Below are 19,148 nucleotides of genomic sequence, written 5' to 3' on the forward strand. Positions count from 1 at the left end.
TGCTGCCGCCCACAACCCACTGGTATCAGGCCCTGCGGCTCTGCAGGCCCGGCACATAAACAGCCGGGAGGCCAGCAGCCACCTTGCACCCCAGGCCGCCTCCCCAGCCTGGCCCCGCCAGCAGGAGCAGAGGATGGAGCGGCGACCAAGGCGGCGACGGCAGCGGCACCAGGCGGCAGCAGGGAGCGGCTATGCGGTACCCTTTTGGGGGGGGAGGTCTCCATGTGGGGCTGCACCAGCACTCTTCTTACACCCGGCAGAGCGCCCAGGCTGGGAGGAGCGAAGTCAGCAGACGGCGGTGGCTTCCAGCTGCCCTCACTGCCGCTGCACGGCAGGGGCGACAGGGACGCGATTCACAGGGGGATGGGCCTGCACTCCCTGTTTCAAAACAGCGATGAGCTACCATGCGACCGCCTCCTGGCTGGCGACACGGTCGGTGGGGATGCAGGGCTGGATGCCAATCAGGCCGCACTTATCACTTCACCCCCTTTACACCCCTGCTTGTTGATGCTCAATGTATTGCAGGAGTAATCGCCGCCTGGGAGCCCACACGAAGCAGGCTGTGCGGTCGGCTGGCATCCTGGGTTGATGGGCTTTTTGTGTGTGTGTGTGTGTTACAGGGATTGGGCACATTAATGTGCTGGGGCCGAACCCACTAACCCTGCCGGCTGTCCAGAGCGAGGAAAATCTGGCCGCCGATGGCATCCCGGGGAGGCTCCGTCTTGCAAGCGCCATGCCGGTCTGCCGGGCAGCCGTCCGCCGCCCAGATGCCGCCACGAAGGTGCCGTGAGGCAAAGTCCCAGCTAGTGTCCCGGCTGGGGTTCGAACTCGTGCCTGTGGTATCACCCACCGGCACTCATCCAGCTCCTTATTTAACGTCGCGGCCAACGACGGACCCTTTTTGTTAAGGGTGGATTGCCCATTTTCAAGGCATCGCACATGCAGGCATGAAATCAAATTAGCTGAACAGGCCGCGGCTAAGAAAGGCCTTCTTTGAAGGCGCTGGAGCTAGTGTCTAAACCCTCCGAGAGGGCACAGGTTCGATTCCTCCCATGTCGAAACTTTGTGAGGACAAACGCGGCATAGCTGACCGGCTCAGCGCCAATCCAAGCCAATTCCTTCGGGAACGCCTAATAGAATCGCCAAGGCTTCGGCACAGGCCTCCCCGGGACCCATTCACTACTAGTGGGGGGTACTGCACTTGGCGCGTCGGGCAGATCAAATAATGGTCTAAAGCTAGACGTTAAAACCGGGAAGTTAAGCTTGTGGAGGCTCTTCCCCACCTTTACCTTTACCTTTACCTTTCACAGGCCTCCCCGGGACCCATTCACTACTAGTGGGGGGTACTGCACTTGGCGCGTCGGGCAGATCAAATAATGGTCTAAAGCTAGACGTTAAAACCGGGAAGTGAAGCTTGTGGAGGCTCTTCCCCACCTTTACCTTTAGGCCGCGGCTAAGAAAGGCCTTCTTTGAAGGCGCTGGAGCTAGTGTCTAAACCCTCCGAGAGGGCACAGGTTCGATTCCTCCCATGTCGAAACTTTGTGAGGACAAACGCGGCATAGCTGACCGGCTCAGCGCCAATCCAAGCCAATTCCTTCGGGAACGCCTAATAGAATCGCCAAGGCTTCGGCACAGGCCTCCCCGGGACCCATTCACTACTAGTGGGGGGTACTGCACTTGGCGCGTCGGGCAGATCAAATAATGGTCTAAAGCTAGACGTTAAAACCGGGAAGTGAAGCTTGTGAACAACGCTAACAGGCCGTGTAGCACCAATGCGGCAGAATATCGGCGCACAAATCCTGGGTGTGCCTGGCAAGGAACGTTATAATGTGGGCGCGCAATGGCAGGGAAACAGAGCGAGGAATGGTGTGCCAGAAAACTGGTTGGGGGGCAGTGAGGCAAGGAGGGGCAAAAACCATCGTAACATGCCCCTGAGCGCATCCATGGTGCACCATACGCCGAACCAGCTGAGGTAACAGCTGCGGGCCTCAGCTCCACTCGCGATGTTCGCTGTGCCACCCTGCCCACCACGCCCCTCGCAACGGCCTGGTTGGCTCAATCCCCTGGTTGGCAGAGCGTCACTGCTTCTTCTTGCGCTCGTCGACGGCTGGCCAGTTGGGCAGGTGGCCAGCGAGCGCTGGCGGTTTCAGTGGGGAAGTGCGTGCGTCCCAGCAGCAATCCAACCAGGTTGTCAGTTATGATAAATACGCCCGTCAGAGTGCGCACGGAGGATGGACTGTGCCGCCAACGGCATTTCAACAATCAAGCCCACGGCGCCAGACAGGCACCCTGTCCTACATCCACTCACCCAGAACCGGCCTGTGGGCCACGCGCGCCGCCACACGCTGCGCCTCCAGCACCGCCGCTGCGTGGGCCGCCAGCTTCAGCTGCTGCTCCTCCGCAGCGCGCCGCGCTGCAGCCTCCTTCTGCTTCTGCTCTCCTCTTCTGCTCGCGCCGCTCCGCAACCAGTTCAGCAATTATCTGGGCCGCATGCGCAGACACAGACTTGTTGCTAGCTTCTATTTCAGCGCAGTGCCGCAAGTAAAACTCGACCGCGGCATCCTCGTCCTCAAACTCTGGGGGTGTTGCCGTCTCAAGTTGCGCCTCCACCACCGCCGCTGCCTGAGCCGCCTCCTTCTGCTGCCCCTCCTCTGCGCGCCGCGCCGCAGCCAGTTCGGCAACTATCTGGGCCGCTTGCGCAGACACACACTTGCTGCGAGCTTTTATTTCAGCGTACTGCCGCAAGTAAAACTCGACCGCGGCATCCTCGTTCTCAAACTCCGGGGGTGATTCCGGGCACGCGAGCATGGCCAAGACTAAACACCCGCAGGACTCAACGCCTGGAGCAAAGAGGAGGGGCCCTCAGGCCTGAGGCCGCGGGGAGTGCACCCCCCCTGCACAGCAGCATGGGATTAGGTTCAAGGGGATGTCAGGCTGTGGCCTTTGGATGCCCGGGCGCGCCCGGCTGCCAGCTAGACGCCAGGTGGGCTGCTCATGAAAAGAGGCTTCTCTCTCTTGGCATCTTGGCTGAATTCGCACGCCCACTACATGTATGCAGCAGGTGCTGCTGATGAAGATCACCTTGAGCCTTCTGGTCTCCGACAAAAATAGGACCTTTGGAAGGCAGCATGCAATCTGCATCAGGGCGCCAAAGCATCACGGAGATGTCAGAAGCCGGCTGTCGGCCTGCCAAGCCCTTCCCCCGCCACACCGCCCGCCCAGGGCGACGCCGGCACAGCAGCCACCCGTCGTCCCCTTCCTTTTGACATGGACTGGTCAACCCTGCCAGGGATGCTCCTGTATGTGGGCAGCGTGCAAGGGCAGGGATGGGCACGGTTAGAAGCACACCTCTTCCTTGCCGATTTATCTTGACGCGCTCTTGCCTGCTGCCAGCTGTTGCCATCTTCCAGCTCTTGCAGCCCTCTCAGCTGGTAGCTCCCACCCGACAGGATTCTATTGTACTTTGCCCCCGCTGAAATCTCGTTGGCAAGGGGTGCTCAGGGCCTGCCGCAGGTGGCTGCCATCTCTTGATGCGGTTCCCCATTTAGCGTCCTGTTCATGCAATCATGATTTCGTCGAGTCGCGCACGTCCCAAAGTGAACCATGTAACCCTTTACCGCTCCCCTGAACAGAGAACACACAGAGCAGGAGTGCTAAACTCTGCACTCGTGCCCCCGGATGCTGTTGAATCCACAGAGGCATGCAGGCAGCACTCAGATGCAGCGGGCAGGGCGGCAGCAGCAGGGAGCGGCGGCTGGGTGAGGTAGGCGAGCGGGCAGCGACGCACAGCTTGAAAGCGCATACCGCCCGTCACCGCCTCTCCTGCTCTCCTGTCTTCCCGAAGCAGCGAGCTGCCAGTCACTTCCAACAAGGCCTTGGTGAGGTCTGGGGAGCTTGGAAACCACGCCCACACACCCCTGCCCCTGACCCCGCAGACGAGCGAGGCGGCAAGGCCTCGGTGCGGGGCGCGGCCGCCATGGAGCTGCGCTCCGCCCGGTGGCAGATCTTGAGGGATGCTGCTGCTCCTGCTGTGCTGCTGCCTGGGTTGCTGCCGGGGTTGCCCTGAACATGGCGCCCGGGGTATGTTCAGGGCGCAGGATCCACCCATGGAGGGGGAACGGGGCCAGGCTGGCATCCGCGTGGCGGCCCAAACGGCGCTGCTCTCCTGTTGGCTCAAAGTAGTGCATTACAGTCCATACGTATCCTGTTAAGGCATGCCGGAGGTCAAGTGCTATCTTCACTGAAGCAAGACCCGAAAGCGTAGTATTTGTTGATCGCCGAGACCTACAGGCATGCGTTTGGGGCAATGCAGGCTAGTTTTCTACATGGCGTCGGGCCACATCTGCTGTCAAGGGCCTGGCAGTGCCGGCAGCAGCTGAGGAAAGCACAGCCCGCCGGCAGCGCCCGCCCGCCCGCGCACAGGCTGCTGGCCGGGCCCCGCGCTCTGGCAGCAGCCGGGTGCAGCCCACAGGCTGCGACCGAGGGCCCCGCCGCGCACGCCCCACCCACCAGCAGGTTGCAGAAGTCGCGGATGGATTCGCGCTGGTTGTCGTTGATGGCGCGGTCGCACACCTTGCGGATCTCAAAGTGCTTGCCCATGATCTCCTCCGCGTTGCCCTCCATCACGGGCATGCCGTCTGCGGGCAGGGGCGAGGGCAGGCGAGGGCAGGCAAGGTGAGGGCAGGTGCCCGCACCATGTGCGATGCAGGACAGGGCAGCCCACGCATGGCAGCACGGTCGAGCGATGGGAGCAGGCCTGCACCCCAGGCCCCGCCGCGGCGGGCGTGAGGCTCACGTGGCAACAAACCTGCGCCCCGGCCCACCCAGTCGTGCTTCTGGGTGGTCTCCTCGTCAAACGCCACCCGCACGTCGGCGGCGCTGACGCCGTCCTTGAGGAAGGAGACGGTGAAGCCCCACAAGTCGTCGCCCCGCTTGAACACGCTCACCTGCAGGGCGGCAGGGAGGGCACGGCTGGATTGCGACAGCAGCAACGACACACCGAGTTCGTCTCCAGAGGCCCGCCAATGAGCTGGCAAGCCAGGCGGCGGTAGGGATGACACGCAGCGTCACCCCATGCGCAGGCTGCACCTTGCAGGGGGTGGACACGTTGGCCACGCCGTTCTCCTGGATCTCGATCATGGCCCACCGCAGCAGCTGGTCGACCAGGTCGGAGCGCGGGATGAAGGCGGGGATCTCCACCTTGCTGATCAGCTTGCCCACGCCCTGATCCAGCACAGCGGCAGGCCACGGCTTCAGTTCGCGAACCACCGCAGGCTGGCCACAGCAGTGGCAGCTCTCCGCAGGGCACTCTGCGGCTCCGGTCTGGACGGCGGCCCGGGCGGCACCGCGGTGGCCGCTTTGCACTGCCAGCGCAGCCTGGAAGCAGCCCGGCTCACCTCGGCTTGTGCGGCTGCGGCCACCACGAGGCTGCGGCTGCTGCTGCGGCTCATGCCTATGTTGTGGCGGTGCTTGGGCAGAAGCATGCGCTTGGCGGCGCCCACCGAAGCCGTGGCACGCACATTCCGCTGCTGTGTTGCCTGCTGGCACTGGGCCGCCGCAAGCAGTGTGCTCTGCGCCGCTGCGACACAGGCCGACATCGTGGCAGCCCTCTCCCGCCTTGCAAGTTCTGTGGTGGGACGGGGCGGTGGTGGTATGGTTGATTGTGCAGGTGTTCCTCTGGGCGCTGCGGCAGTCAAGCAATCCAGCGCATTTCAGGCACAGCAGCAGGACACGCAAATATCCCGTGCATCGCCATCAACGATCAGTGGTAGCTCGTGAGCAGGGGCGAGTTTGCAGGCGGGACTCGACACAAACCATGGGCGCGATCAAACTGAGCGTGAAGAGCAGGACAGGGCGGGAGCTGCTGCCAGACGGCCTGCTGGTGCCCTCCGATGTGGGTTGATTGCCATGCAGCGATCGCCCAGCCCCACGCCAGCCCATGGTTTTTGGCAGCCGGCCGCTGAGCCTCCCTGCACCCGCCCACCCCTCCTGCAGGCCACCGTGGATGACCTGAAGGCGCGCTTCGCGGAGCTGAAGCCCCGCTACTACGCCTCCCGCCAGCGCTTCACGCTGCCGCCGCGCGAGGGGCAGCGCTCGGGCGAGGCGCTGGCCGCGGGCAAGAAGCTGTCGGATTATGGCCTGCAAGACGGCTCGGTGCTGCTGTTCAAGGACCTGGGGGCGCAGGTGCTCGACTCTCTCTCCCTCCGCGCTGGGCCAAGGCCTGGGTGTGGGGGAACGGCGTGCCGAGTCGCCTTGCAGAAGCCTCGCACCTCACCCCGCCTCTCTCCCAGCACTCCCCTCTGCAGATCGGCTACGCCACCGTCTTCTTCTGGGAGTACCTTGGGCCGCTGGTGGTGTATCCTCTCTTCTACTTCCTGCCGCAGTACCTGTACCCGGGCGTCAAGTGAGCCTGCCGCAGGCAGCTTGCGTTGCCGCGGGGCTGGTGCATGGAGGGGAGCAGTGGCAGCCTCCAGGCATGCGCGCCGGGGGGGGGGGGGGGGGGGGCGTGGCGCTGCTGCCACTGCATGGCACACACACCTCTCACTTCCTCTTGTTCACCAGCCACACACCGCCGCCACCACCACGCACGTGCAGGGAAGGGCACAGGGAGAAGAGCGTGGCGCAGACGCTGGCGCTGGCGTACTGGACCTTCCACTACCTCAAGCGCCTTCTGGAGACCTTCTTCGTGCACAAGTGAGCCATGGGTGGCAGGACCACCTCAGCAAGGAGCTGTGGGCTCAGCCGGGGTGCCCCGGCAGCCGAGCCCTGCTGAAGTCTGCCGGTCCGGGCCCTGGGCTGTGGCGCAGCTGCCGCTCGGACATAGCGTCAGGGCAGTGTGCTGCCGGGGAGCAGCCGTTCCAGTTCCGCCTGCCCCCCGCCACAGTCCCGGCGCCACGGTCGCATCCCGTCCTCGCTCACTGGCTCCTCCCTCCCTCCCTCCCTCCCTCCCTCCCCGGTGCTGCCTCGCAGGTTCAGCCACGCCACCATGCCCGTCTTCAACCTGGTCAAGAACTGCTCCTACTACTGGGGCTTTGCCGCCTTTGTGGCCTATTTTGTCAACCACCCGCTGTACACCCCGCCGCCGCCCCAGCAGGCCTACGCCACGCTAGCCTTCAGCATGCTCTGCCAGTTTGCCAACTTCAGGTGCGGGGCAGGGCAGGCTGGGTGGCTGTTGGCGGCCCTGCCTTCGCCTGCAGGCGGGCGTCCCCAGCCAGCGTCGGCAGCCCACCAGCGTGCCTCCTTCACCCTGCAAGGCAAACCATTGCGGTGCCGCGTGTCACGCGCCGCAGGTGCCACGTCATCCTGGCCAACCTGCGCCCCGCGGGCGCCAAGGGCTACGTCATCCCGCGCGGCTTCCTCTTCAACCTCATCACCTGCCCCAACTACACGGCTGAGATCCTGGGCTGGGTGGGCTTCACAGTGGCCACACAGACGGCGGCGGCAGCCCTGTTCACGCTCGTGGGTGCTGGCCAGATGGCGCGGTGGGCGCTGGGCAAGCACAAGCGGCTCATCAAGGTGCGCCGCCTTTACGTTGGGTGGGGTGTCCTGCAGGGCAGCGGCTGTCTCTGGATGGGTGGATCAGCAGCACCTCGGGCCCCGCACACACCTCCCCTGCCGCTCTGCTTCGTGTGCAGACGTTTGACGGGCGCGAGGGCCGCGAAAAGTACCCCCGGCGGTGGATCATGCTGCCTCCATTCTTTTAAGCGGGAGGCCAGGGCTGCGCCCCTGGGTACGGCCCCAGTGTTCATGCTCGCCACACCTCGTTCACTCTGTGCCCATTCAACCTCTGGTATCCCTGTGAGCTGTTCAGTGGGTAAATGCCCGGGCAAACAACCAAGTGGTGTTGGCATGCAGCGGGGTGCCGCGCTGCCTGCCTGCCTCCCTCAGGGCACACAGAAGCGGCTCTGCGCCAGCTCGGCTGCACTGGTGCCGCCGCTGACCAGCTCCTGCAGCAGCTGCCAGCCCGCTCCATCGTCCTGCGACAACAGCTCCACTGCCGCCTGCCAGTCAGGCTCGTCCTGGCAGTATTGCCTGCAAGCGTGGCACAGCGCAGCATGAGGCAGGCGCAGCCATGAGCACCGTGGCTGCTTGCGAAACGAGACTGGAGTGCTGCGGCCAGGCTGGCCCGCACCTGAAGTCATCCACTCCCCACACAAACACCTCGCCGAGCAGCCGCTGCAGGAGGAAGACAGGCGGGTCAAGACAGACAGGGTGGGCGCTGCTGGCAAGCCGGCGGGGCACGAGGAGCCATCCAACTTGGCAAAACCTCGGCCCTGCCACCACCTGCCTCATGCCCCGACCTCCCTCTACCTGGAGCGACTCTGCATTGGTGAGCTGGGAGGGCCCGTTGAGCGCCAGCGCAGACACTATGCACTCCAGCAGCACCACCGCCAGCGCCCGCAGGTCGTCCCGCTGCACAGGGGAGCCAGGATGGTGGCCGGTGAGCCTGGCTGTGCCTTGGAAGCGCCCATGCCTTTCCCAAACGAGGACGCGCACGATGCCACACACACGGGGCGAACAGACCTCCCTGCCCACCACGCCAACCCAGCCAGCAGCGCACCTGCCCCAGCGCCAGCGGCGTGTCGTCCGTCGCCAGCGGCGCGGGCTGCGGGTAGAGCGCCGCAGGATCGCCACCCTTGCTGGCTCGCTGCCCCTCCCGCGGCACCGACACCTTGCGCGCAAACCCAAACTGCGGGAAGGCCAGCGGGCACAGGAGCGGCACCTCGTTGCGCAGCCCGGTCCCACCGCCTTCTACACCACCACACACACACACACACACACGCGCGCGCGCGCGCGCGCGCACACACACAAGCCATCACCACCAAAACAGGCACACGCGAGCAGCCCCACCCACGTTGTCCAGCTTGACGATGAGCCGCGCCGCCGACCGGTCATCAAAAGTGGACAGCATGACGGAGCCGGAGCCCAGCGCCCCATGCACCACCCCCGCCTCATGGCAGTACGCAAGCGCCTGCAGCGCGCCGCGGGCGATGGCCCTGCGGCGCACCCGGGCCCAGCCAGGACAGGGCAGGGTGGGGATGCGGATGCGGACGGGGAGGATGCGGAGCCACTGGCGTGGCATGCCGGGGCGCCAGCAGGTATCGGAAGGGGGGGGCTTGAGCTGCCATCTTGCCTGCCGTTTCACCAGCCCAAGCCGACCTCCCGCCACCCAACCACGCCACCACACCAGCCACACACACACTGTCCCCACCTGAGCATGCGGGCCCTGTCTGACATGGAGCTGTCTGCGGCCCCAAACAGGCGCCCCAGCCCGATGCCGCTGGTCTGCTGCGCCGAGGGGTACAGCGCCAGGGGCGCCAGCCCCTCCCACTTCAGCACCACCCAGATCGCATCCTCAGCCTCCTCTCCCTGCAGCAGCTCCGACGCCTGCTTCGTCTGCCCCGCCAGGAAGTAGCCCAGCAGGCGCACGACGGGGGGGCTGGGCGCCAGCGCCGCCGCCGCTGTCTGCCACCTGCGGGCGTGGTGGGAGGGGTGGCGCGTTGCTGTGGGGCAGCATGACGCGCCGCGCAGGGGGTGACAGGCGCTGAACGAGGTGCGCTTCACCCATCCGGCACAGACAGCTCCCCTTCGTCACAGCACGAGCCTTGGCCTGCCCTCCGACTCACTTCATGGTTGTCTCCGGCATGCCCGCCAGGTGCTTGAGCACCTGCAGCTCGTTGCAGGCCACCGCCTTGGCCCCAGGCAGATACTCCTTGATCAAAACCACCACAGGGTCCTGCAGGGGGGGCAGGCAATGGGGGTGGGGATGGGCATTGGAAACCGATCATGGATGCAGCCCTGCACCCTGGCGCGCTAGCCGCTGGCAGCGCGCGCTGCGCAGCCCGAAGCGGCCGGCAAGAGGCACGCGGGGCTGCGCGCTTCACATCCGACTGCCCGGCCCGGCCCAGCGGCGGCGCCTCCCAACCTGGAAGGGCATGCCGGAGTAGAAGGTGCCGGTGTAGGCAATGACGGCGGTGCGGGCGAAGCGCTCCGAGGTAGGGATGTGGAAGTCATCCAGGTCCACAGAGGTGGCCACCTGGAAGGTACAGGCAGGCACATATGGGCAGTGCAAGTCAGCATGAGGGAGGCGGAGGTCACGTGGGCGGCGAGCAGTCGGACCTCGCATGCACACACACGGGGAGGTGCCTGGGGAGCTGCCTGACCCGCCGCCGCCGCCCTCCTCCTCAACACACTCGCCTGCTGTATGTTGATGGTGCCCAGCTCCTGCATCAGCTCAAACTCCTCCGGGAAGAAGCCGCCCTCGCCCACCGAAGCCAGCACCTCTGCTTCAGCATTCTTGGTCTGCGAAGTGGGCAGGGAGGCAGGCACGCCGGAGAGGACAGGCAGAGGCATTCATGTCTTTCAAATCGCCAGCGAGTTGGCGACACAGGATGCCACTGGGAGCCCGCGGCGGCCATCGCCATAGGCACAAGACTTGCGCAGCTGGTGCCCACGCTGAGCGCCACCATGCATGCATGGCCCCAAGGCCCGTCTCCCACCTCGTAACCGAATGGGCGCAGCACGTCGCTGCCCGCCTGCTGCTGCCGCCGAGTCGCCGGCCCCGCTGGGCCGTCGTCATAGTCGCCGCTGGCGAAGCTGCCTGTGCGCCGCAGGCGCTCCGCTTCTGCTGCCAGCTTAGATGCAAGGGCATCGATGTCCACGCTCTCGCCCTCGCTGCCGCTGCCGCTGCTGGCGCCGCTGCTGGCGGCGCACCGCCGCCACCGCTGCCACCGCCGGCTGCTGCTGCGCCAGGGCTGCTGTTGGTGGGCGGGCGCTCTGGCTAATGCTTGTGATGCATGCCTGCGGGCCCTGGCACACGCAGGGGCGCGTTGGAGGCACGGGGCCGTGGCCATGTGTGAAGATGCTGCCGGGGCGCCACTTGCAGGCGATGTGCAATGCTACAACGCCTGATCACTCGTGAAGCAGAGCAGAAACGGACATTCTCATTGCCGTGCTGTGCTGTGCGGTGCCATGGCAGAGAAAACTCAAAGCTGGTTTTATCCTCGTGCCAGCAGCCCACTGCAATTGAGTCGCGTAGACCTTCCTGAACTTAATCCGGCCTCCTCGAGTGATGCCGCCGGAGGTGCACCACAGGGGCCAGCAAAAGGAGAGGAAGAAGAAGCTACGCAGGAAGAAGAAGCGCAAGCTCGCGGATAATGATGGAGAGCCAGCATTCTACTCTCCAGCCAGCAGCCCGCAGGCGCCGCCGCCACAGGAGCAGCAGCGGGAGCCCACCCCGCCACCGCTGCCCCAGCAGCAGCCTGCGCCCAGGCAACACCCGCAGACAGTGCGGATGAGCCTGGTAATCGTGCCCTCACCAGCCCGTGCGCCCAAGCGCGGCAAGCGTGTGGCAACATTATCCCCAGCAGCAGCGGCAGCGGCCCCTGTGCCACGCAGCACCGCTCCCGCTGCTGGCATAGCAGCAGCAGCAGCCCCAGCAGCAAACCCCGCAGCAGCACTGCAAGCAGCACCGCCTGCCGGCGAGGCAGAGCAGCCGAGGAAGCGGCGGAGGGAGGAGAGCGGTGGCGGCGGCAAGCGGCGGCAGCGGGAGCGCAAGACACTGACCGCGAAGGGCAAGCGTGCGGCGGTGCTGGGAGTGCTGGCAGCTTCAGAGCTGCAGAGGGCAACGGCGGCAGCGGGAGTGCCCCTGGCGCAGCCCCAGCAGCAGGCCCAAGCTAGCCAGGCAGCAGAACTAGGCGAAGCAGCAGCAGACGCAGCTGCAGCCCCAGGCCCAGGGGGCGACCCTGGGGACACAGCCAGCCTGGGGCGCGCCTGGAGCAAAGCGGACATCTCGACCCTGGCGCGCCTGGCAGAGGACCGCGCCTTCCTGGTGCAGACCATCCCGAGGCACCCACCTGATGGGGAGCTGGACTGGGAGCTCATCTCGCGGCACTTTGGCAGGTTCGTAGGGCGGCAGCTGCTGGCTCCTTGCGAGCTACTGTGTGGACTGCAGGTGGTGCATGTGCACTTGGTATTGGTCTAAGGAATCAGATGCACCCGAGCTGCCGCTGGTGCTGTCGCTGCTGCTGCAGGTACAGCCGGGGCGGTACGGCGGTGCGGCATCAGTACTACGCCGTGGTGCGGCTGATGAAGCAGGCGCGCCACGAGGGCCGCAAGGGTGCCAGCTATGTGGACCTGGTGCAGGCAGCGCTGGCGTCGCTGCCCGACAGGCGAGTGCAGAGGCAGGCACTGCGCTGACGCAACCGCATGTGCTGGTTGTTCGGTTGAAGAAAACAGGCCAGCTGGCTCGTAGAGGCTGCTCTCTCCTGCCAGCAATGACGCTCCGTACCTCCCACACTGCGCTGTCCCACTCCCTGTGCAGGCAGGGCACCATCTTTGATGTGCAGCGGGTGCTTAAGCGGGACCACGCCTCGTGCCTGGACAAGTACCGCGTGAAAGGGGCGGTTCGCTGGAAGACGGCGGTACGGGTGAGCGATGGGGTCCAGAGCGCGGTGGCTGCGTGTTGGACAGCTGGCAACTGCTGTGCCTGCATCAGCTGACTGTCAACTGGAGGACAAGCAGCTGAGTTGCATAAACCTCTCCTGTCCTCCTAAGCATCCTCCTCTCCTCCTCCCTGCAGGAAGTGTTGCACGACCAGCCCGGCCTGTTTGAGCAGGCGGGCAAAACGGCCACCAACAAGATCATCTGGCGGCTGCGAGAGGTGGCGCCGGCGTGAGGGGTAGCAGCCGCCGCTATGCATAGTGTAGTATTGGCAGGAGGCAGGGCCCTGTGTCCATAGATTCTAGATCTCAACAGGCTAGCAAACAGCATTGTCATGACGGAACCAGTAGTAAAGCAGACCAGCGAAGGGCTGTACATGCAAATATGTCCATGTAAAACAGACGCTCCGCCATTGAGGCCTTTGGGACTTTACAGCCAGGCCGACGTTGACGTCACAGCTAGGCGAAGGATGGGGCAGGGCCGCCAGCCCGGTCTAGCCTCACAACCCTGCCGGGCCGCCGGCGCCCGGCTGCGCCCCGCGAATCTCCGCCGCCAGGTCTGCCGCCATCCCATGGGCTGGGTCGCGCGCAAGCACCTCTGCCGCCAGCTGCGCAGCCCGCTCCACCTCCCCCAGGCCCCACCGTGCCTGCGCCTCCAGGAACAACGCCTTGGTCTCCTGCGGCGGCGGGCAGCGAGGTTGCGGGGCAGCGCTGCCCTCCCTCAGCGCGCACAGCGCACAGCACATCAAGCACAGCACACAACACACAGCGCGTAGCGCACAGCGCACAGCAAGAGCGCTGCCGACAGCACGCAAGTTCTATCCCTGCACAGCGGGCCACACAGGTGCGGGGCACACCCATCCCGCCCCCGCCCCCCCCCCACCCCCCCCCACACACACACACCTCGCACACCACTCATGCACGCACCTGCCGCTCCTGCAGGTCTTCGTGGAAGGTGAGCATGTCTGGCAGGGAGGTGGCAAAGTAGTCGACGGAAGCAGGGGAGGCCGCAAGCTCGCCAGCATACGCCAGCAGGCGCTGCAGCAGCTGCCGCGCCTCCTGCAGGCGGGAGCAGAGGCGGGGGAGGCGGGCGGGCACATGGCGGGGCAGGGCAGCGGCTCATGGGGTGCCGCCCTGTCCCCACGGCGCCAGCACGTGGCAGCCAAGCCCGCGCCGCACCTCCTCTCGCCCCAGCCTACGCAGGGCCAGCGCCGAGTAGAGGCTCATCTCACTAAAGGCGCACACCGCCATGCCTTGAAAGTCGCCTTGGAAGGCGGCGGCCGCCTCCCAGAGCGCGGCCGCCTCCTCCTGCACCACAACACAAGCGGGAGGTTCGACGGGCCATAGGGTGTCAACAGCAGCGGCCGCAGCGGCAGCAGCAGCGACAGTGCCGGTGGCACTCGAACGGGCGCCTCACGCCTCGGCATCTCCGCGGTGCAGGCGACATCAGCGCGTGGCTGCCAGCCACCCACCTGCTTCCCCGCCGCCTCCAGCGCGGCGCCCAGCCAGTAGCGCACATCCGAGTCGTTTGCCAGCAGGTGCTTGGCTTCCCCAAGGTTGGGAGGGCTCTCCAGGGCCGCCCGGAACTCCGCCGCCGCCTCCCCAGCCCGCCCCGCCGCCAGCTCAGCGCGCCCCAGCGCCAGGTGCGCCCGCACGTGCTGCCCCAGCGCCGCGCCCTCGCCCCCTTCCCACGGCTGGAAGCGGCGGGAGGCCAGCAGCGCTGCCGCCGCCGCCGGGCGGCCCAGCTGGTTGTACAGCGCACAGGCCTCTACCGCGAGCGCGTCCCGGCCCCGCACCAGATCCATGTGGGCCTCCAGGGCAGCCAGGCGCTGCGCGGGAGCCACCCGCCGCCGCCGGGCCAGCCGGTCTCGCTCGTACAGCAGGCGGGAGTCGTCGGGCGCCAGAGCCACGGCGGCGTCGTACGCGGAGGCGGCGCGCTCGGCGTCCTGCGCTCCGCAATGGAACAAGTGTGTGTGTGTGTGTGTGTTGCCTGGGTGGTGATGGTGGCGGCGGTGGCGGTGGCGGGGTAGGGCCTGGGTGGACGGCGGAGCATCGAACAGCAGCTACTGAAGCCAGCCGCACCTGGCAGACATTGTGGTAGGCAATGCCCAGGTTGCGCCAGGCCGAGGGCAGCGCCTCCGGCTGCAGCTGCACGGCGCGCTCCCACAGCTCGATCGCCTCATGGTACCGCCGCCGGTCGTACAGCAGGCAGCCCAGGTAGTACCGCGCCCTGCGGCACTGCAAACAGGCTGAGCAGCCGGATGGGAGCTCAAATAAAGCACCGCGGACGTGGCAGCAGCAGCAGCAGCAGCAGCAGCAGCACGAGGCGGCTGTGGGCGTGCCTGGCATCCTCTGGCGCCTGCTCCATGGCATGCTGCAGGATAGCAAACTCCTGGAGGCGGGCGGGGAAGCAGTAGTCTGGTGGGGCTGCCGCCGCCGCCCCCAGACACTCCGCCTCCTCCTGCGCCTGCCCCATCTGGTGGTGGAAGTAGGCTCGGTAGTAGTGCAGCAGCGGCGCGGTGCCCGGGGAGGGCGCCTCTGTGTGCGGACCCAGCAACTCGAGCGCCTCCTGATACAGCCCTGCAACAGGCGCCGGTGGTGGCGGCGAGAGATAGTGGGTGGGTGCATGGGGAGCTAGCTGGGGCGCCCAGGTGACGCGGGCAGCATAAAGTGCTCCTCGACAGGCACTTGCTGAGCGCCCCAAGCTGCTCTTACAGGCAAGGAGCCAGCCAGCAAGCTTGTCATGCCTCCCACAACGTTGCCACCCACCCAACCGACCTGCATCGGCGTAGTCCAGCGAAAGGTCCAGAGCTGTCTGGGTGTTGCAGCGCGCTGCCGCGGCGCCGCCCTCCAAGTGTGCCGACCACCAGTCCAGAGGGTCCAGTGCCCTGGTGCCAGCCACCAGCTCTGTCGCCTCCTGCCCCCGCCCCGCTCGCTGCAGCACCGCGGCACACAGGTTGCGGGCCTGCAGGCAGTCGGCGTTGGTAGCCAGCGCGGCGCGGCAGTGCGCCGCCGCCGCCTCCCACTCCCCGTGCGCGGCGTCGATCTGCAGGGCAGGGAAGAGTGAGCCGCAGCAGACTCATCAGCGTGCTGTCGAACACCTGTCAAACACCTGCCGCGCCGCCTCCCTGGCACAGCTCAAAGCAGCGCCAGCACCTTGGCAGGGACGCCCAGGAACCAACAGCAGTTCGCACGGCACAGCCAGCTCAGCCCCCACATGGCGGGACGGCATCGCCAGCAACGACCAGCTGAGCACAGCAAGCCAGCAGGGTGAGGCAGCGGTGCCACCTGGGCCAGGGCATAGTGGGCCGGCGCCCGCCAAGCATAGCTCCAGGACGCCTTATAGAACGCAGTGTAAGCCTCCTCCTCCCTGCCCAGTCCCCGCAGCGCCAGCCCCAGGCCGTAGTGCGGCTGGCCGTCTGCCGGGTTGGGGTTGCGGGCGGTGAGGCGGGCCACCGCGGCGCGGAAGTGCCGCTCCGCGGCACCGAACTCGCCGCGCCGCAGGTGCCAGAGGGCCAGGGAGGTGCTGCACCGCGCATCTCCCGGGTCGCGAGCCAGGGCCTCGCGCCAGTAGGAGCAGGGGTCGCGTGTGGGGTGGCGGTACTGCTCCAGGTGCAGGCCTGTACCGCAGGGGTTGTCGCACCCGGCCGACTGGCAGGTGGGCATGCGGAGGCTCAACCCCCATGCATGCACAAACGCAGAGAGGCTGGGCAGAGGCAATGGCAGTACTGCTGCTCTCAGAGACCAGGGGTCAGGGCGCGGGTGGCGCCACGTCAGCAGAGGCAGTGCTACGGGGCGAAGCCAAGACAGCGCTCGGCGCCGACCTGTGAGGTAGAGCTCGTCGCTGCTGGCCATGTCTTGTGGCGCCGCGGGCTCGGTGGCAGGGTCTGGTACTGCAGCCTCCTCCTCCGCCAGCGGCGGGTCCGGGCTGTACTCCAGCAGCTGCCTGCCAGCTGCCTGTACGACCACAGTCAGCTCGTGCTCCCTGCAGCCAGGCGGCAGCTGAACGCTGCGCAGCAGCGGCGCTCCCGGGCCCAGCCCCACCTCTTCCTGCAAGAGTGGCTGCTCTTGCCCCACGCGTCTCAGCGTGACGAGCGCCTGAGGGTGCTCCGCCGTCGCAGCCACTCCGACCCTCGCCGCACTCCCACCCTCCTCCAGCTGCAGGCTGATGGCGCCATGCAGGTTGGCGTGCCGGGCGCAGCCGATGTCTCGGATGGGGAACCTGCACCCAGGCGCGGCGAGCCCCACAGGACAGGGCCAGCGGGTGTGCATGTGGCGCGTCCGCTACTGCCGCCACCAGGCCGACCCGACCCCTCCCCTGCCTTGCGCACCCAGGCCCGCCAGCCTCACCAGTGCTGGCTGAAGGTCTTGGTCTCGTAGGGCGCCAGGAAGGAGAAGTCGGGTTGGTTGTCGGTGAACACGCCCGCCATCAGCTCGATGTAGGGCCCATCCTCGTCCGACAAGTTGCGGTCCCAGGCATAGCTGCAGCAGGCGCTGGCGGCAGGCAGCATGAGAGGAAGCGGGGCGCAGGCTCTCGCACAGGCGCGCCATGCATGCATGCTGCTGTCGCTCCGGGTGTCGGCGCGGGGGCGGCGCCAACCCAAAGCGTCGGTTGGTGGTGTGCTTCCGCCAGCTGCGCCCCGCCCCACCCACCCAAACTCGTGGTTGCCCCAGGTCCACTGCTTCTTGCCAGGGGAGATGTGATGGTTGGCCACATGCACCACGCCGCCACGTGCGCTGTGGTCGTAGCCACCGAAAAAGTCCTGGGCTGGGCAGGCAGTGGGGAAGAACAGAGCAAGGCAGGGGACGCGCTTCAGGGATTGAGCCACGCTTCCCTGCCACGCCACCTAGCACCACCGCCACTGCCTGTGCCACACGCCGCACCGCACCGCACCGCACCACACCGCACCACACGCACCTTGTCTGTGCCGCACACCATGTATGATGTGGGCACCGGGATGTTTTTGTACCAGTCCAGCCGCGTGCCTGGCCTGCAGCGCAGCGGCGACCGTGGCGGTACCGCCAGGCAGCAGCAGCCGCCGTTCAGACAGAAGGATGACTCGCCGCCTACCCACAAAACCGACACCACCACCACACCATGTCGCGCCTGTAATCAACTCCATAGTAGAACCCATCGCAGCTGGGGAAGCGGCTCATGGCACGCTTGGCGTGGTCTGCCACATACCGCACATCGGGTGGGAAGAAACTGCACGTGGTGGTATGGCAGCAGGGTGCCGCACCAATGGCATTGCAGCAGCGCATGCGGCACAGAAGCATGGGCGAGGACACGAGGAAACAAAGCACTGGCGACAATGTGCTTGCATGGCAGGGCATGGCAGGCCGCCTCGCCTCTGATAATGCTCGTTGACATGCACCCCCACGTTGGCCCACCACAGGAAGGTCTGTGTGAGGGGCGTGCGGTTGTACAGCCGCACCCGCAGCTCAACCAGCGAGGAGCCGGGGCGCAGGCGCACGCCGTGCATGCCCTGCACCGTGGTTGTGGCAGGCAGGCAGCAGCAGGAGCTCAATCCCATTGAGAGCAGTTCCATCAGCCTCCCTGCCTCCCCAAAGCACCACATGTTTGTCAGCCTCTGCCTGAAGAGTAAGCCCGTGCTTCCACTTGGCGCCTGCACCTCCCACGACCAATCCTTACATGCCGGCCCAGCCACCACCTAGAGCCCGCTGCCCTCCCACCCCTCTGCCCCGCACCTTCATTCGGTTCATCGGCTCATGCTCGCTGCACCACACAGTTACGGCGCCACTCTCTTCCTCCCGCTCAATGTGAACGTCGCAGGGCATGAAGGTGGAGGGGCGGTGGTGCTGCGGCCTGCACGCATGCAGCGGCAGGCAGGCACGAGCAACCGGCTGGGCTGGCGGAGCAAGCACGGCGCACACATGGTGCTGCGCTGTGGCAATGGGGCACCAGCATGAGAGCTCATGAGAGCCCATCGGCCAGCCTGAAGGTTTGAAAACTGGCCCAGCGTCGAGGCGGCCGTCGCTCACCAGTTGAACTCCACGCCGCCGCTGATCCAGGGCCCAGCCAGCCCCACCAGCGCCGGCTTGATCACTCGCTGGCGATAGAAGAAGTCGTAGCCGCTGGTCTTGTCCTGCGGGCAACGAGGCTTGGCAGCAAAGCACATGGCGGCGGCGCGAGTTTGCAGCGGCGCGGCACGGATGGCAGCCGGGAGCACAACCCCATGGCCTCCTGTCGGCCAACGCCCAGCGGCCACCCCCCACCCCAACAGAGGGCATCCCGCTGCCGCAATGCCGCACCTGGCCGATGTGTATGCGGCCGCCCAGCTGCGGCAGGATCATGAGCCGCACAAACTCGTTATCCAGCCACACCGCCTCCCAGGCCTGGTCCCGCTTCTGCTCCTCGATGCGGTCTATGAAAGGAAGCGGGTACACCTTGCCGCTGCTGCCCTGGTAGACGCGCTTCTCGATGAACTGGGGGTGCGGGTCGGCGGCGCAGGGCGCATAGGTCGGCAGCACAACCTGCTCCCGCCGCACCTCGACCGGCGGCGGCACGGTGCCGTGGGCGGCGCAGCCGCCAGCGGCAGCGACAGTGCTCATGCTCGGAAGGGATTGGTGCTGGGCTGCAGGCGGCGCAGGCAGGGAAAGGTTGCCAAAATGATTGGGCCCCAGCAGGCAGGGGCGGGTGGCAGGAGCTGCCGCAGCGGCGACAGCATCGGCCGGCGTTGCAGCGGT

The 19,148-nt window shown here is 66.4% G+C and overlaps 4 protein-coding genes across 4 annotated transcripts; 1 reads left to right on the top strand and 3 right to left on the bottom strand.

Annotated features, from left to right (window-relative positions):
* Positions 1 to 655: 655 nt before the first annotated feature.
* CHLNCDRAFT_50601 (hypothetical protein) lies at positions 656 to 5,597 on the bottom strand (the record flags this gene model as incomplete). Its single annotated transcript, XM_005850239.1, has 11 exons — positions 656 to 834; positions 1,284 to 1,478; positions 1,678 to 1,809; positions 2,309 to 2,445; positions 2,507 to 2,840; positions 3,212 to 3,297; positions 3,349 to 3,479; positions 4,510 to 4,637; positions 4,796 to 4,946; positions 5,089 to 5,223; positions 5,397 to 5,597. 11 exons carry the CDS (start codon positions 5,595 to 5,597, stop codon positions 656 to 658), a joined length of 1,809 nt encoding a protein of 602 aa, XP_005850301.1.
* A 218-nt stretch (positions 5,598 to 5,815) lies between these two features.
* CHLNCDRAFT_20573 (hypothetical protein) lies at positions 5,816 to 7,703 on the top strand (the record flags this gene model as incomplete). The annotated part of the gene is made up of 7 exons (XM_005849989.1): positions 5,816 to 5,893; positions 5,995 to 6,183; positions 6,306 to 6,403; positions 6,607 to 6,693; positions 6,970 to 7,143; positions 7,290 to 7,515; positions 7,635 to 7,703. The coding sequence occupies 7 exons, from the start codon at positions 5,816 to 5,818 to the stop codon at positions 7,701 to 7,703; spliced, it is 921 nt and encodes a 306-aa protein (XP_005850051.1).
* Positions 7,704 to 7,883: 180 nt separating this feature from the next.
* On the bottom strand, positions 7,884 to 10,853 carry CHLNCDRAFT_142056 (hypothetical protein; the record flags this gene model as incomplete). Its single annotated transcript, XM_005850240.1, has 11 exons — positions 7,884 to 8,031; positions 8,132 to 8,175; positions 8,311 to 8,412; positions 8,561 to 8,689; positions 8,855 to 8,996; positions 9,212 to 9,472; positions 9,627 to 9,736; positions 9,926 to 10,036; positions 10,192 to 10,302; positions 10,500 to 10,701; positions 10,840 to 10,853. The coding sequence occupies 11 exons, from the start codon at positions 10,851 to 10,853 to the stop codon at positions 7,884 to 7,886; spliced, it is 1,374 nt and encodes a 457-aa protein (XP_005850302.1).
* A 4,869-nt stretch (positions 10,854 to 15,722) lies between these two features.
* CHLNCDRAFT_7151 (hypothetical protein) lies at positions 15,723 to 18,959 on the bottom strand (the record flags this gene model as incomplete). The annotated part of the gene is made up of 10 exons (XM_005850241.1): positions 15,723 to 16,060; positions 16,265 to 16,662; positions 16,791 to 16,922; positions 17,094 to 17,203; positions 17,359 to 17,431; positions 17,536 to 17,646; positions 17,745 to 17,926; positions 18,150 to 18,267; positions 18,444 to 18,547; positions 18,714 to 18,959. Coding segments are annotated over 10 exons (1,812 nt in total), but the record flags the coding sequence as incomplete, so codon positions are not given.
* Positions 18,960 to 19,148: the final 189 nt, after the last annotated feature.

Source organism: Chlorella variabilis (genome assembly GCF_000147415.1).
Source record: "Chlorella variabilis unplaced genomic scaffold CHLNCscaffold_4, whole genome shotgun sequence".
Classification (NCBI taxonomy): domain Eukaryota; kingdom Viridiplantae; phylum Chlorophyta; class Trebouxiophyceae; order Chlorellales; family Chlorellaceae; genus Chlorella; species Chlorella variabilis.